The sequence below is a fragment of the Populus euphratica genome, unplaced genomic scaffold, assembly GCF_000495115.2.
Source record: "Populus euphratica unplaced genomic scaffold, PopEup_1.0 scaffold86.1, whole genome shotgun sequence".
NCBI classification, from domain to species: Eukaryota; Viridiplantae; Streptophyta; class Magnoliopsida; order Malpighiales; family Salicaceae; genus Populus; species Populus euphratica.
Window position 1 is genome coordinate 945,673 of NW_011499880.1, and position 15,509 is coordinate 961,181.

Below are 15,509 nucleotides of genomic sequence, written 5' to 3' on the forward strand. Positions count from 1 at the left end.
CTCTATTACTGTCATCAATAACACCACGACTATAAGCAAATTAACTACCACTATTCTTACAATCATAGCCATATGAGACAAATTGAACAACATTGTTCATAATACTTTCATATTCTTTGTCAAAAAGTCATTAAACCAATCCACATTCATATCTACAATGTTAATTAAATATTTACGAGCAACGAAATGTAAATTAATTGTTATATAAATATAGAGGTGTTACAAGCTTTTACCTTCACACTTCAATAAATCACATTACTTGTATAACATATATAATTTTAATTTTTGATAAATCCCTATTAAATTGAAAATTATTTACACCTTTTATATTATGGTAGTCAATTTCATTGATCTATCCAAAGTATTATTACATAAAAAACTCATTTCATTCTCCAAACATTAATAATTTATATATGTCTTCAAACCAATATATAGTCAGACAATATTTTTTATTATTAGGGTTGAAATAAAAAAAGTATTATTATTTATATATTTCATGTACATAAAACAATAATATAAAATTAAAGAAGACAACTTACTAGAATAAGAGATGTAGACAAATATATTATTATTGGAATTCTTTGAGAGAGTAAAAGAATTTCAGTTATTCCATAAATGATAAGTGATGTGTTAAACTTAATTAAAATGGTGAATTATATAGGGGGGAATACAAACACACATGAGCATATAATACAAGCACACTCTACTTGACATTTAAAGTAATTTTTTTCCATTTAATAATCTGATGTTGAACAAGATAAAATACAATGCAACATAAAAGAAACCTCAACATAAAAGTTAATATTATGTTTGTTATAGGGTATACCTTACAAGTGTTTGACAACCTACATATAAACATCTAACACAAAGAGCTTAAACACATAGTAGGTCCTTCTAAATACAACAAAGAAAAAATAGCAAGAAGAGGCATAAACCCAATTCCACAGCAACAAGACTTCTTTCACACAATGTAAAAAACATTATAAAAGACAACAACATTGATACTTCTACATTTATAATGATAATGATGTGTTAATCTATCTCTCATAAACATTTAACAGAACCACAAAGATTAAGTCTTACATCATAGTTTGAGGGTTTATCTCATTTCAAACATTAGTTTTAACCATTTAAATTCTATTTTCTTCTAATTGTTGCTCATATTTCCCTTCTATTTCTAGCCATGAAAAATTCAATAGCAAAACTATACAACTCACTCCTAAAAACAACTTCATTAATGGTGTAAAACTTCACCATCACCTCTTCAATATTACACCCTTTTATCTAGATGTAGTGTTAATAAATTAAAGTTTATATTGTTTACAACTACTAAAGCTCAAATTTAGTTATAGTACACACATAAGAACTTTATAATAAAGTTTCATGTTTTATGAGTAGATTATAATTAGCAAAATATAGTGATCAAAACATGGTGATGACAAGGAAAGGTTAAGGACAATAAGGTATAACTATATTTAATGAAGCTGTGATTAATTACTATTTGTAATACAACAATGTTCTATTTCATATAAACTTTTATTGAACAAAGAATTCTCAAATTAATTAATAGATCAGTGGAAGCAATGTTGTATTTCATTTCTAACACATGTTGATTAGGCCTTTTAGCTTTTTTATTTTATATGACAAGCATATGATTTTTTTGTGAGTTTTTCCTTACATGTGTTGCAAAAATATAAATTCCTTATCTTAATAGATCAAATGATGGCTTAAGTGTTATGTTTATATTTTTTTCACAACAATAATAACTAAAGAAAGATCTTTCATGCTTTATGATAAATAGTTTCCACCTTTAATATTATACATTCCTTTCACCGTAAGAACATAAAACATGAAATAAAAACTATAAATACATAGTCATGCATCAAAATTTAAACAAGGTTTAATAGTTTTTTTTCTCTATGTAACATAATTTTTTGTTTTCCATACATAAAAATATCTGTAACGATAGTTACATGGTTGAATAGTTAAATTACAATTATTAAGGATCAAATGAGATAAATTTAATATAAAAAAACAAACTAGAAACTATCCAAATATAATTTAATTATAAACAACTTCTTTGTTGTGGTAGCATGGTTAACTAATATTTTTGTTGGTATTGCTTAAGTATTAAAGGATTAAATTGGAAAAAAAAATGACAAGTTCAATGTGTATTAAACATTGTTATCATATTGTATGAAGTTGATAATAAAAAAGGCATAATTTTATCAACACTAAATTAAAATTCATAGAAAGTCGAATTAATAGGACATGCTATAACTGACTTTCAATTTCATAAGAATACAATTGAGAAACAAGATGACGAGAACTATGAATGCTTACCAAGGTTGTAAAGATCAAATTAATAGTTCTTGCAATGACAAATAAGGATACAATTACAAGAGTGAAAAAGATTTGGTTAGTTCCATGAATTTAATGAACATGCACAGTAGATAATAAACAATCATTGAAATTAAAATTTACCTAGATTTTGATGCAGATAACACTAATTGTACACGAAGACGAGATTATAGGATAGAATAAAAAAAAATTGGTGGTGGTTTATATAAATCTTGTATAGGGATGGTGGTTGTTATTGAAATGTTATTTCATGGGTTTTGTAATTGTTTGTAGCTGATAGAAAGAAAGAAAAAAAAATAAAAAAACATGATATCTGTAACAAATGTTTTAAGAAGGGAAAAGGTTTGTGGAAAAAAACTATGACCTACTACTGGAAACAAGGGGACGATAAGAAGTAGGCTAGGAAGCACATGAAGGAAGAAATGTGAGGAGGGATTTGTGGTCAAGAGATAATTAAACGATCTTCAACATTTAATAACTTTATACAAGAATCGTATGAAACAAGTAAGACATGCTTTTAATGAACTTTTGGTTGGACCATAATTATTATATCGGTCCCATATTCCTCAACCAACGGTTTAATGTTTTCCAAACAATCATTAATTGCGGTCACACCATACCACACTTTCTATTATAAAAATAAACACCCTCTCATTTAACCACTAGGCTAGTGAATAACCATTTTATCCTTGTAGCTGGTCTCCATTCCATCGCTAATTTTATCATGTCAATGACATTAGTGGGGTGTAAATGACTGCCTATTTAAAACCTAAATGAAGAAGTTTATTTTTTATGGTTTGCTTAAGCTCAAGACCTAATCGGAGCAACTTATTCTTGATGTAAAAGTCGGCTAAAAATAAAAAGAATCTCTTAAAAAGAGAGTAATAACAAATTAAGCACTGTGCAAATGTAATCCTTGTTCACTAGTTAGTAATCATGTAAACCTCAAAGCTCTTTTCAATTTGATGACATATGTAAATGAACTAAATATTCAAGTGTTGTCCCATGCATCGATGATTCATGTTTTGTTCACGACAATGAAAGACAATGATAAATGTAAAAAGCTTAAAGGAAAAAAAAATGGTTGGTTCACATCAAAAAGAGATTAGACAATAATTAAAGTTATTTGTCATCAAATGGAACATGACTGATAAGTTTAGGAATTCAATATACATATGCATACATATCATTTTAAAATTAAATTAAATTAAATTAAACAAAGCACCAAAAGAGATTATGATTATGACCTTACATATCACTATTTATTTAATTTTGATAGTGCTTTACTTTTTTTTTTAAAATTTTAATTTGTCTTTTAACATTTGGTTTCTTGAAGATTAGACTTCATAATTTGTTTTGGTTTATTTTTATGGGATTATCTCAGCTTTTTTTTTAAATTTTAATTTGTCTTTTAACATTTAGTTTCTTGAAGATTAGACTTTATAATTTATTTTGGTTTATTTTTATGGGATTATCTCAGTTTTAAAACATGGATTACAACTTTACACATTATTACTCATTCATTTTAATAATGCTGTACTTTTTTTAAAACAATTTTTTTTTCAGTTTTAATATTATCTTTCTATATTTGATTTGTTGAGAATTAGAGTTCATGATTTATTTTTTATGGGAATATCTCAGCCTCACACATCATTGTTCATTCATTTTAATAGTGTTTTTCCCTTTTTTTATTATATGTTTTTTTTTTCAATTTTAATCTTATCTTTCAACATTTAGTTTGTTGATGATTGAACTTCATGATTTATCTTAATTTGCTTTCTATAAGGTTATTTTAGCTATATCATCCAGGTCACTAGTTTAATACGTTAATTAACTCGTTTAACTACAGTCCCCCCCATTTTAAATTGATCTTTTTTCAATTTTATTTGTTAATATTTTATTGACGAGAATTACATTTTATAATTTATTTTAGCTTGCTTTTATGAGGTTATCCTGGTCTTGAGACTTGAGTAATGAATTTGAAGAGTTAACCTACTATATTAAAACAATTGAAATTCATTTCTTTATTCATATGAATAATAAAGTTGCCCCTCCTTTTTTTTCCATCCCTTTTGTTTTTCAAATTTCATCCTTAATTTTTTTACCTTTTTTAACTTGATTCTTTTTTGGCCTAATTTCAGGAGATATAGTTTTCAATTAAATTAGAAAGATAAAATCTAAAATAAGAGGACCACAATATAAAACACTTATGGAATGCATGCCCTATCTCAAAGTTTTTGGAATTTTCATTCTCGTCTAGAATTTATTATGTTTAATTTTTTAGTCTTTAAGTTAGAGTGAGGAGAGAGAAACTTGTTGAAATATAATGAAGTTGTTATTTGGTCATGATTTGACTATCAAAATAGAGGATCTTTGTATCAATAAGTTTCTTTTCTTAAGATGAGTCTATTAAAGGTTAATTTCCCTCTAAACACTGCGAGGAAGGCAAATTATGTTCAATTTTGATTTTTAAAATTCAATTAATTGTGTTTTTTTGAAAGATTTTAAAGTGTTTTAGGGTTGTTGAGTAGTTTATATAGATTTTTATGGTGTTTTCAGGTGAAAAAAAAGTGAAAAGAAATATTTTTAAGATAAATTCCTCCTGATTTTCTAAACACCATAGTGATAATGGCTGGATGATAGGCGGTAGTTAATATGCAACTTGTTTCTCTCTTAATATAAAAAGAAGTGGATGATGTGTCATCCACTCTTGAGGAAAAAATAATTTATGTGCGCTCGAACTTTTGAATTCAAGCCAGACTTGCACTCTTGATATATTTTTTTTCTTTAATTTAAATTTAAAATTTTAAAATTAATTAATAAAAAGTTTAAAATAATTAAAAATATATTTAAGATATTATTTTATTGAATACCCGTCAATTTGTACTTTGTTTTCAAATAAGAGTATATTATTCAATTTATATATAGTTATTTTATGGTGAAAAGTTAACACACATTGCATATGGATCATATGGATGTAAACTGTAAAATTTTTAAAATAATTAAAAATATATTAAAAATATTATTTTATTCATATGGATGTAAACTGTAAAAAAAACATGTAAGGTTAAATATTTATAAATTAGAATACCCGTCAATTTTTACTTTATTTTCAAATAAGAGTATATTATTCAATTTATATATAGTTATTCTATGGTGAAAAGTTAACACACATTGCATATGGATGTAAACTGTAAAACAAACATGTAAGGTTAAATATTTATAAATTAATTTTATATTTTTTAGATATATTAAAAAATATATAAAAAACCATATCTCATCCAATTTGTGCTGGGTCTCACCTCATATTTGACCGAGCTACTTGCAAGCTAAGGTTTTGTCTATTTAAACCCAAAAGGAAAGATAATAAATTGGTGAACACAATAGAAAAAGGAGAGAAATTAAAGTATTGATAGCGCTCATCTAAAAAAATAAATAAAATGGAAAGTCCTGGGAATATGAGATGGAACCAACCAAAATCTATGGTCCCTCCTAATAATACCTTTAAATAGCAATATTCCGCAACAAGGAATTACCTCACTTAGTTACAGGAATCACCAAGTTTAGGATGATTATTTTTTAGTTTGTATGATTTTTATATAAAAAAATAATTAAACTAATTTTTTTTAAAAAATTGAAATTAGTTTAAACTTACTCGTTTCAGTTTGGTTCAATTTTTTTAAAATAAAAATCAGTTCAAACCAATTTAAATCAATTTTGGCTTTATTTTTTAGTTTAGTTTGGTTTTTTCTGATTTTTTGGGTTTGGATTTGATTCAGTTTAGTTCTTTTCTAATTTTTTTTTAAAAAATTGAAAATAGTTTAAACTTACTCGTTTCGGTTCGGTTCATTTTTTTAAAATAAAAACCAATTCAAATCAATTTAAATCAATTTTAGCTTGATTTTTTAGTTTAGCTTGGTTTTTTCTGGTTTTTTAGGTTTGGATTTGATTCAGTTTAGTTCTTTTAATTTTAGACTTATAAAACTGAACCAAACCGATCAGTTTTTTAAAATTCTAATTAGTTTAATCAGTTTTTTCACAATTTAGTTTTTTCAATTATTTTATTTTATTTTATTTATTTAATTTGTTTTTTAGTTTTTTTTCTTCACCCCTAACTAAGTTTATACATTAATTAGAAAAGATTTTCAGCAGATTAAATATCGGAGAACACCTCTAATGCGCCGAGAATTCCAATCTATCACAAATTAAGAGATTTTGAATGTTTTATTCTAATATTTCAAGAATCTAATCTAATATTTTTTTTTCTCAACTCGGTATTGATGTTTTATTTTTCTTCTTTTATCAACCCATTATGCGTATTTAATTTCTTTAAATACTTTGTAAGTAATTTATGTATCATGACAATAACTACAGTACACCTTTTGTATCGCATGATAGAAAAGCAATCCATGGGATGACAATTATATTTCCATAAACAGGAAGACTATACACCTCTTCCAAATCTTCTTTATTTAGATAAAGATCACCCAGATGAAAAAATTGCTGTGGAGTGTAATAAAAGTTATTTTTTAAAGTATATTTTGTTTGAAAATATATGATAATAATAATTTTTTTTTAAAAAATTATTTTTATATTAAAAAAATTTTAAAATATAAATTTTTTTACAAATACAATTTAACATATAAAAAAAAATACATCTAATAACACTTCACACAAAATCCAACAAATTATTCAATTTGATTACACAAATTAATAAAAATACTAGTATATTAAAGAATTAATTTAAACTAATAATTTAAAAGATTATGCGAAATCTTATGTTATAATTTATATTATTTTTTAATATATTTTTTCCAATAAAATTTTTTAAACTATAAATTTATACAGAGTCACCCTGCTTTATATTTCATTTTTATTAAATAAATAATAATAAAAATTTTTAAACTATAAATTTATACAGAATGACACTACTTTATATTTAATTTTTATTAAATAAATAAAAATAATAAAATTTAAATTTATAATTATTTAATTATTAAAATTTTAATATCATATTAAAAAATTATCATACCAGACTTTAAACTATAAAATCTTCGGCACAGCACATGCGCGGAGAATTTTTAACATTAAGCTAATGAGACTGATGGGCAAAGCAGTAGATGCAAAGAAATACAAATCAGAAAAATCTAATGCGGAAAAAATAATACAGATATATCAAAACATGAATAAGATCTTATAATCAAAAGAAAATAGTTTCTAATAAAGTTCAGCAATAACAATAAAGCCCGAAAACTTAAAAAAAGGAAGCTTCAACCTAAAATAGAAATGATTGTTCTCTCTCAAGGCCATCCACTAATAGCAGAACTAATAAGAAGAGAAGCCACAAGAACCATCGTAGTTGAAGGAGTTGCAACCCAAGAAGCAGCTGGAGCCGGAGCGGGGGCAAGGTCCGCCTCATTGGAGCCGGGAGATAATGATGGCCCAGAACTAGACTCAGGTGTTGGGGATGGAGTTGAAGATGGCGGTTTTGCAGGAGTTGGACTTGATGGAGATGGTGATGTTGCTGGTGTTGGAGAGGCAACAGGATGATATGATGGTGAAGGAGTATTAGCCAGTGGACATGGAGATGGAGATGGAGACTTTAATGGCACTGGTGACGGACCTGGAGACCCAGTGAGAGACTCTGGTGAATGTGCTGGTGCAGGAGGCTTAGCATACGGAGATGGTGATGGAGACTTCGAAGGCACTGGCGATATCTGTGGTGTCTTGGTCACTGGTGATGGCCCTGGAGCCCCAGTTGGAGCATTGCTGCTCGGAGCATTGGCAATTGGTGATGGGGATACAGGTGACACTGATGGCACATGAGACGAGGTTGGAGGTTTAGCAATTGGTGCTGAGGATCTTGATGGCGCTTGAGCTGGATTGTGACCTTCTGGGGATGGTGCTTTAGGGGATATAGCTGGGGGATATGCTGGTGTTGAGGTTTGTTTTGTTCTGACCGCAAGCACAACAACAATCAGTTTTTGTCCCTTTCGACAATTATCCTCGTTTCCACTAATGAAAAAGAAAGGACCAGACTTATCAAACTGAAACACAGAGGAACCAGAATCCATAGTCTTGAGAGGCTTCTTTGTGATGCAGCTGCTGTAATCATCTTTTGTCACCCGCAACACAGAGTCCGACCCTTTACTGTACTTGAAGACTACGCCACAAACCCAGAAACCAATGCACAAGAAATTAAAAAACAAACTGAATCTTGTCAATTAAAAACAGTATGTCATTTGCCAAAACAGGAGGACTTACCAAGAGAGTCATTGACTTGGAACCGGTTTCTCTCGGCCCAGTGATTGTAACTCTCAGAGGGGTTTGTAACCCAGCCATCTTTGCCACCTACGTAGAAGCTATTGTAGGCCACAGAAGAAGAGAAGAGGTAGCAAGCAAGCAAAGCCCACAAGAGGCAGAGAGATCCTTGAGACTCCATTTTGAGGGAAATTATTATAGACAAATGAACCTCCTTTTGTATGCCTTCTCTCTATATAGTGAAGGGAACAATGAAAATGGAAGCTGAGGATTTTTGGGATTATTTATCGGAGAATTTGCCTTCAGAAAGGAAGAACGTAAATAATGCCTTGGAAGGATATAAAGAACCTTCCATAAATGCAATAGAAGGTGGGATAAGGGTGACAATATGGGAAAGTGTACTAAATTAAGGGCTTTAATTTGATTTATTCTCTTCTCTCTCTTTTTTTCCCTTTATTTTTGGTGGTATTACAACTATAAAGTCATAAAGAATCATCTTAGAGAAAAAGAAGAACAAAAAAGAAAATGGATACTAAGTTCTTAATTATCAAAAAGAAAATGGATACTGAGTTCTTAATTATTTTCTTGCATAAGTTTCTCATTTTTTTACTTTATTCCATAAATATTAATTTATTTTATTTCATAAAAAATGAATTGTTTTTTATTATAAAAAAACTCTATACACTTTATATTTCATTTGTCTTAATCCTTTGAGATCAGAAAAATAAATAGAGTTGTTATAAAATATCCGTTATCATCCATCAAATATTAATTATTAGTTTATTGTTTTCTATTCCATTCATATATATATATGCGCGCGTGTGTGTGTGATATTTTTCACAGTTAAAATCATATATTTTGAGGTAAATTGTACACTTTACGTCCTGTAATTTAATTACTTTTTTATTTTGTTTTTATTTTTTCATAAATTACAACTTACTTTTTTAGTCAACTTAAAATTTAAAATAAAATAATTAAAAATATGAATTTAATATAATACAAATACACAAACTCCATGTCAATTTCTTTTTCCAATATTTTCCTTTACCTTCTTCCTTCCCTTATTTCTGGTAATCTTTTCTTGGTATCGATCAAAAAACAACATAACTTTTTTCTTGATTATAAGTATTCATATTAATTTATATGTAACTTGATTAATTTTTTAAGATTTTAAAATTAATAATCATTTAAATTTTTAATAGATGGTAAATTTATAATATTTTTCTTTTTTAAATCACGACATATCTTGCTAATAGTCTTGATGCCATGATGTGAAAACTTGCATTTTATGCATTGGAAGAAGCCCCTTCATGTAATATCTTGACAGCTGCACTATCGCACCAAAACCCAAAAAAAACAAAGCAATGTTCTGAGATGTAGCTATGAATGGTAAGCAAGCCTTTAAATGACAAAATCTTGGAATTAAACTGCTTTTATATCTAAAACTCGCTATGCTATGGTCGTGGAAACTACGCTGAAGAGGTGATTTTGAGGATGTGAGCCTTACTGCTTTTGATTACTTGGAGAAGCTTGTGATGGAACATTATCAGAAAGAAGATAAGGTGGGGATTTTCAGGGTTACTAGAAACAGGTCTACTGCTACAACTAAGTTGAATAAAGGGGTTTTGAAGGAGGATCTGCATGGTCACTTTAGATGGCTTAAGAGTACTACTCATGTTGATAGTGATATAGGATTTAGAAAATTCGGTACACCGAAGAAGAATTATGTGGTTCTAGGTGTTGATCTTGTTCCTCCACCAAGGCATTTTTAAACATCGTGGGATGGTGTGGAAGGCTTACAGACATTAAAACCATGGAGACAAAAGGGCATTTCCATGGCAGAAAACGGGCTAAAGGAAGTTGTGGAGACATCTAGGGAATAAATCTTGAAGTTTGCACGGTGGCATCCGAGAATAAAAAATGGAGGATGAGATGGCCGAGTGTGCTGTGGAAAACTTGAAATTTTCTATCGACCAAGCGATAATGAGATAGAAACTTTTTTGATATTTGATCGAAGGTTCTTGCCATAAATAAAACATGAGTAGATAAATTGTTTAATGAAATGTATATAGTGGAGATAGTAGTTTTAATTTCATAGTAATTTTGTAATTTTAATTCTACAAGGTTCTTTGAGCATTAAATGGAATATAATGAAAAATATTCTATAAATAATTCAATATTTTTTTGTTATTATTTTTTTTTGCCCATAGAATGAGGATGTGAAATATTATGAAATTATTAATTCTATAATATAAATTTTATTTACATTATAACATCTAAAAAAAGCAAAGTAAAAAAAAAACTATAAAGGATACAAAATATAATTTATCCTATGTTTTATCGTTTTCTTATATATCGTACACACATCTATTTATGCATGTATGTATATGGACTAAACAAATTATAAAACATATCAAAGACTTGAGGTGTTCAATCCAACTTAAATATTTTTTTATTCACATCCTTTATATTTTATTGTGTTTTTCTATTGAATTTTTTTGTTTTTTATTTAACAATTATATTTTTATACTCTAAAATTAATACTCAATGAACCATGAAACAATATTTAGAATCATGAATGAGCGACAATGTGATATAAAAGAAACATTAATAAAAAAAATGAACATAAAAGAAAGATATAATCCACCATAGGTTGTAATAGTTATCCATATTGTTTTTTTATAATTTTTTCACTTGAGTTTTTTTATTCTCAATTTAATATTTTTATATTAAATTGACTTAAAATTAAATTTAATATTTTTTTCAGCTAGTTTTATATGATATTTTCATGATGTTAAAAATCAGTTTTGACATTGAATTAATGCTTGATTACTCGATTTAGTAAAATAAAATCTAAATTGATTTAAATCAATTAAATATTTAAATATTTTATTTTAAATTGAAATAAATATTCAACTCTTTCTTTCCTAATGAATAACATATTTATCTTAGCTTCTCAACTTAATTTTTAGTTGGAATCAATAAATTTATTATCATTTATTAATATATATAATTTTTAATTTATTTTATTAAATGGGACTTATAAACAGAGTATTAATTTGTATAATACTTGTGTTTTTTTAATTATTGTATGATATTTGTGTTGACATAAAATAAAAAAGGAGAGAAAAAAGGAAATTTTAATTTGTTTGTTGATTTATTTTTATTATTATTTAATTAAGTCGCACAAAACTCTTTTCTCTCTTTAAAATATTTTTAATGACATTTTTAATATGTTTTTTAAGATGTAGTGATATATCCCAAAAAAATCAATAATTTCATAATTTCTAATTTATTGTTCAATTTGTTTTTAATAATTTAAAAGTATTTGTGTCAGAGATATATAAGGTTATGGTATAAGTTTTTAAAAAATTTATATGGAAAGATACATATAAAAAGATGTGATAAGTTATGGTACACATAGTTGTCAAAATAAAAGAATTATTTATTTATTTAATTTTATATTTTTCAAAATAAAAGAATTATTTATTTATTTAACAATCAAAATAATAAATAAGAAAACTATAAGACACAAAACACAAACACACACTCACAAGCTACCTAACATAGTTTTTCGCCTCTATAAAAATATATTTTCGCAAAATATAATGATTAAGTTTCTATATTAAAAATGGTAAATAAGTTATTTAATATTTGTAATCAATTCATGTTTTTATCTTTTATTTAGAATTTGTTGTAACAACTTAAAAATATCAACATATAAAATTATAATTATCTAATGTGTTTAATTAATATCATTGATTTTTAATTTTAAATTTATTTTTATTATTTTTTAAGATAATTCAACAATAAATTAAGTTTAATAAATACATTCAGATAATTCGTAACAGTATCCCTAAGGGCAGCCATGAACTTTTCTCTTGTAATTATAACTAACTTTATATATGCATAAGGAACTAAAATATGTATTAAAAATATTATTTTAGTAATCAATTTAATAAAAATTCAAGGGAAGTTAATAAAAAAATATGAAAAAGTTAATAATCAAGTTTTTATATATAAAAAAGTGAGAAAATTAGTATTAAAATTTATAATTTTGTTATAAAGTTAATAAAAATTTAAGGATATTTAGTCAAATCAAATGTTATAACATATAATTTATATTTTTATATATAATTACGGATACTCACCATTACTGTTTAATCACCAGAGATTTAATTCTACTAGTTATATTAAAAAAATATTGATGAAATTACATATATTTTTTTTAATAATATATCATATTTATCAATAGAATAAAACATGAATTTTTTTTTATGTGTTTTTTCATCTAGAAATTTATTACTAATTAAATTATTGATAGAATTACCGACATAACATAAATTGTCCACAAACTTTTTGCTAACAACAGTAATTACCTATGAGCCAATCGGTAAAAATCATTTTGACACAATCAATATTTAATTATCAATATCATATTCCATCAATTAATTACAAAGTTCTTAATGTAGAAAATGCAATCAAATATTTAGAGTGTGATCAAAGGATGGTAAATTATATCATAAAAGAAAATTCTATGCAGAATTTTATTCATATTAATAGATGGCGATGTGATTTCGTTTGGGCGTAAGCATTACATTCCTATTCTTCATTCTTTTCTCTCTTTTTTTTTTTTTTTATTTAGCATAACCTTCTTTTTAGCTCTGTGCAAAGGAAAATGAATTCCATTTACCTTTTAAGAAGATAGTTTTTCCAAACCTTTGGACAAGAATGAAACATTTTTTTCTTAAATTATTTTAAAAATAGAAAATATCTTCTAAAATATTTTAATGCCATGAATTTTACAATGTTATGAAAAATATGATGATAATATAATGATGATACTAGAGAATGATAAAATGATTATAATTTTAATAATATTAGTAATGATTATAATAGTAATTGTAATAGTGACGTAGATGATTATTAATAGTGATTATAAAGAAGAGATATGTTATTGATTTATTATATAATATTTTATCTCTTTAAGAAATAAAGTAAGTTAATTTATTGATTTATTATGGAATATTTTACTAAAAAACACGAGAAAATAAAAAATATATGCTTTTATAAAATATTTTACTGGAACACAAATGCCTTTGTTTAGGCATGTAAACCGCTAATGCGCATCAATTTTTATTTGTATTTTTTATTATGAATAAATATCAATAAAAAGTTCAGGACTATACTTCAATAAAAACCCTTCGTTTTGGTGGGTTAGGAGTGGCCATGATTTATTTTTCTTCCTTAAATATGGTGAGGGGACATAAATATTTATTATTCATTTTTCTTGCATTAATATATTATTGTAAGAGTACTCAATGAAATATATTCCTAATCCGCCTACAGAGAGAAATGTATAGATGAGTATCTCTTTTGTCCAGGGTATATATTTTATATACATATTTACTTATATATTTTGTCTCCTATCATGAAAAACAAAAAATGCCAAACAAAAAATGCCAAAGATTGAAACGTTGATCAAAATCCTCAAAAAAGTAAAACTAGATTCAGCACAACTTAATTTTTTATTAAATTAATCAGATCATCTCAATTTTTTATTTTTTTATTTTTTTTAAACTTAATTTAGTTTTAACCCCAAGTCAACCGAGTTTTTAATCAATTTATTGGATTGTGCTAGGTTTCAAAACTATGCATATAATCTAACATGGCCATTTTAGGTTGGTTGTACCGGTACAATCTTTGCTTACATATGCACTATAAACTTTTTAAAGTAGTTTCTGTTTAAAAAATAATATTTAGGTATGAAATATAATTAAAAAAATAATTTTTTTTAATAAATGTGTAACAACATTGATTAGAGTTAAGTTACTATAGGATATCTTGCTAAAAGATCAAAATCCTCAAAGAAAGTAAAACTAGATTCAGCACAACTGAATTTTTTACTAAATTAATCAGGTCATCTTAATTTTTGATTTTTTGATTTTTTTAAATTTAATTTAATTTTAACCCCGAGTCAACCAAGTTTTTAATTAATTTATTGGATTGTACTAGGTTTCAAAACTATGTATATAATCTAATATGACCATTTTAGGTTGGTTGTACCGATACAATCTTTGCTTACCTGTGCACTATAAACTTTTTAAAGTGATTTCTGTATAAAAAATAATATTTAAGTATGAAATACAATTAAAAAAATAATTTTTTTTAATAAATATGTAACAACATTGATTAAAGTTAAGTTACTATAGGATATCTTGCTAAACTTATTGTCCAAATTATATGCTTGAAATAACTTGATAAGAAAATAAAGAGAATTATAAGGTTTTTTTAAAAAAAATATGTTAATTTTTTAAACACATAATCTAAGTTATTAGACCTAAAATATTTGATCTAGAAAAACCATAAAATTTAGTTCCTAATAAAATAAATATTAAAATATGAAATGGAGAAAAAAAAATCTCAATAGTACAAAAGAATTGAAAAAATAGAAATTCAAAGAATAAAGATTATTATTATTATTATTATTAGTATTATTATTATTATTACTATAATTATTATTTTTATTATTATTATTACTACCACTACATTACTATCACTATCACTATCATTATTATTATTATAGTTATTATCAAAATTAAAATCATCATCTCCACTATCACCATCATAATAAATAATAAATTATTACCACCACCACAACCACTATCACCAATACCATTATTGTTGTTGTTATTATTATTATTGAAAGAATAAAAACCATAAACTCTATTTGAATAATAGAATTGAAAACTATAAAAACTTTAATAAAAAACCCAATGAAAACAACAATAAATCAAAAGAAGATGGATCAAATTAAAATTTCAAGCGGAGTTTTATAAAATATTATTTTAACTTATATTAAAGTTTTAGAATTTTTGAATTATGAT

At 25.7% G+C, this 15,509-nt stretch overlaps 1 protein-coding gene across 1 annotated transcript; it reads right to left on the reverse strand.

Annotated features, from left to right (window-relative positions):
- Window positions 1-7,558: 7,558 nt before the first annotated feature.
- On the reverse strand, window positions 7,559-8,933 carry ENODL1 (early nodulin-like protein 1). The gene is made up of 2 exons (XM_011031194.1): window positions 8,626-8,933; window positions 7,559-8,524 (listed from the first exon to the last, which is right to left on the reverse strand). Exons 1-2 carry the CDS (start codon window positions 8,801-8,803, stop codon window positions 7,662-7,664), a joined length of 1,041 nt encoding a protein of 346 aa, XP_011029496.1. The 5' UTR covers window positions 8,804-8,933; the 3' UTR covers window positions 7,559-7,661.
- Between the last annotated feature and the right edge of the window lie 6,576 nt (window positions 8,934-15,509).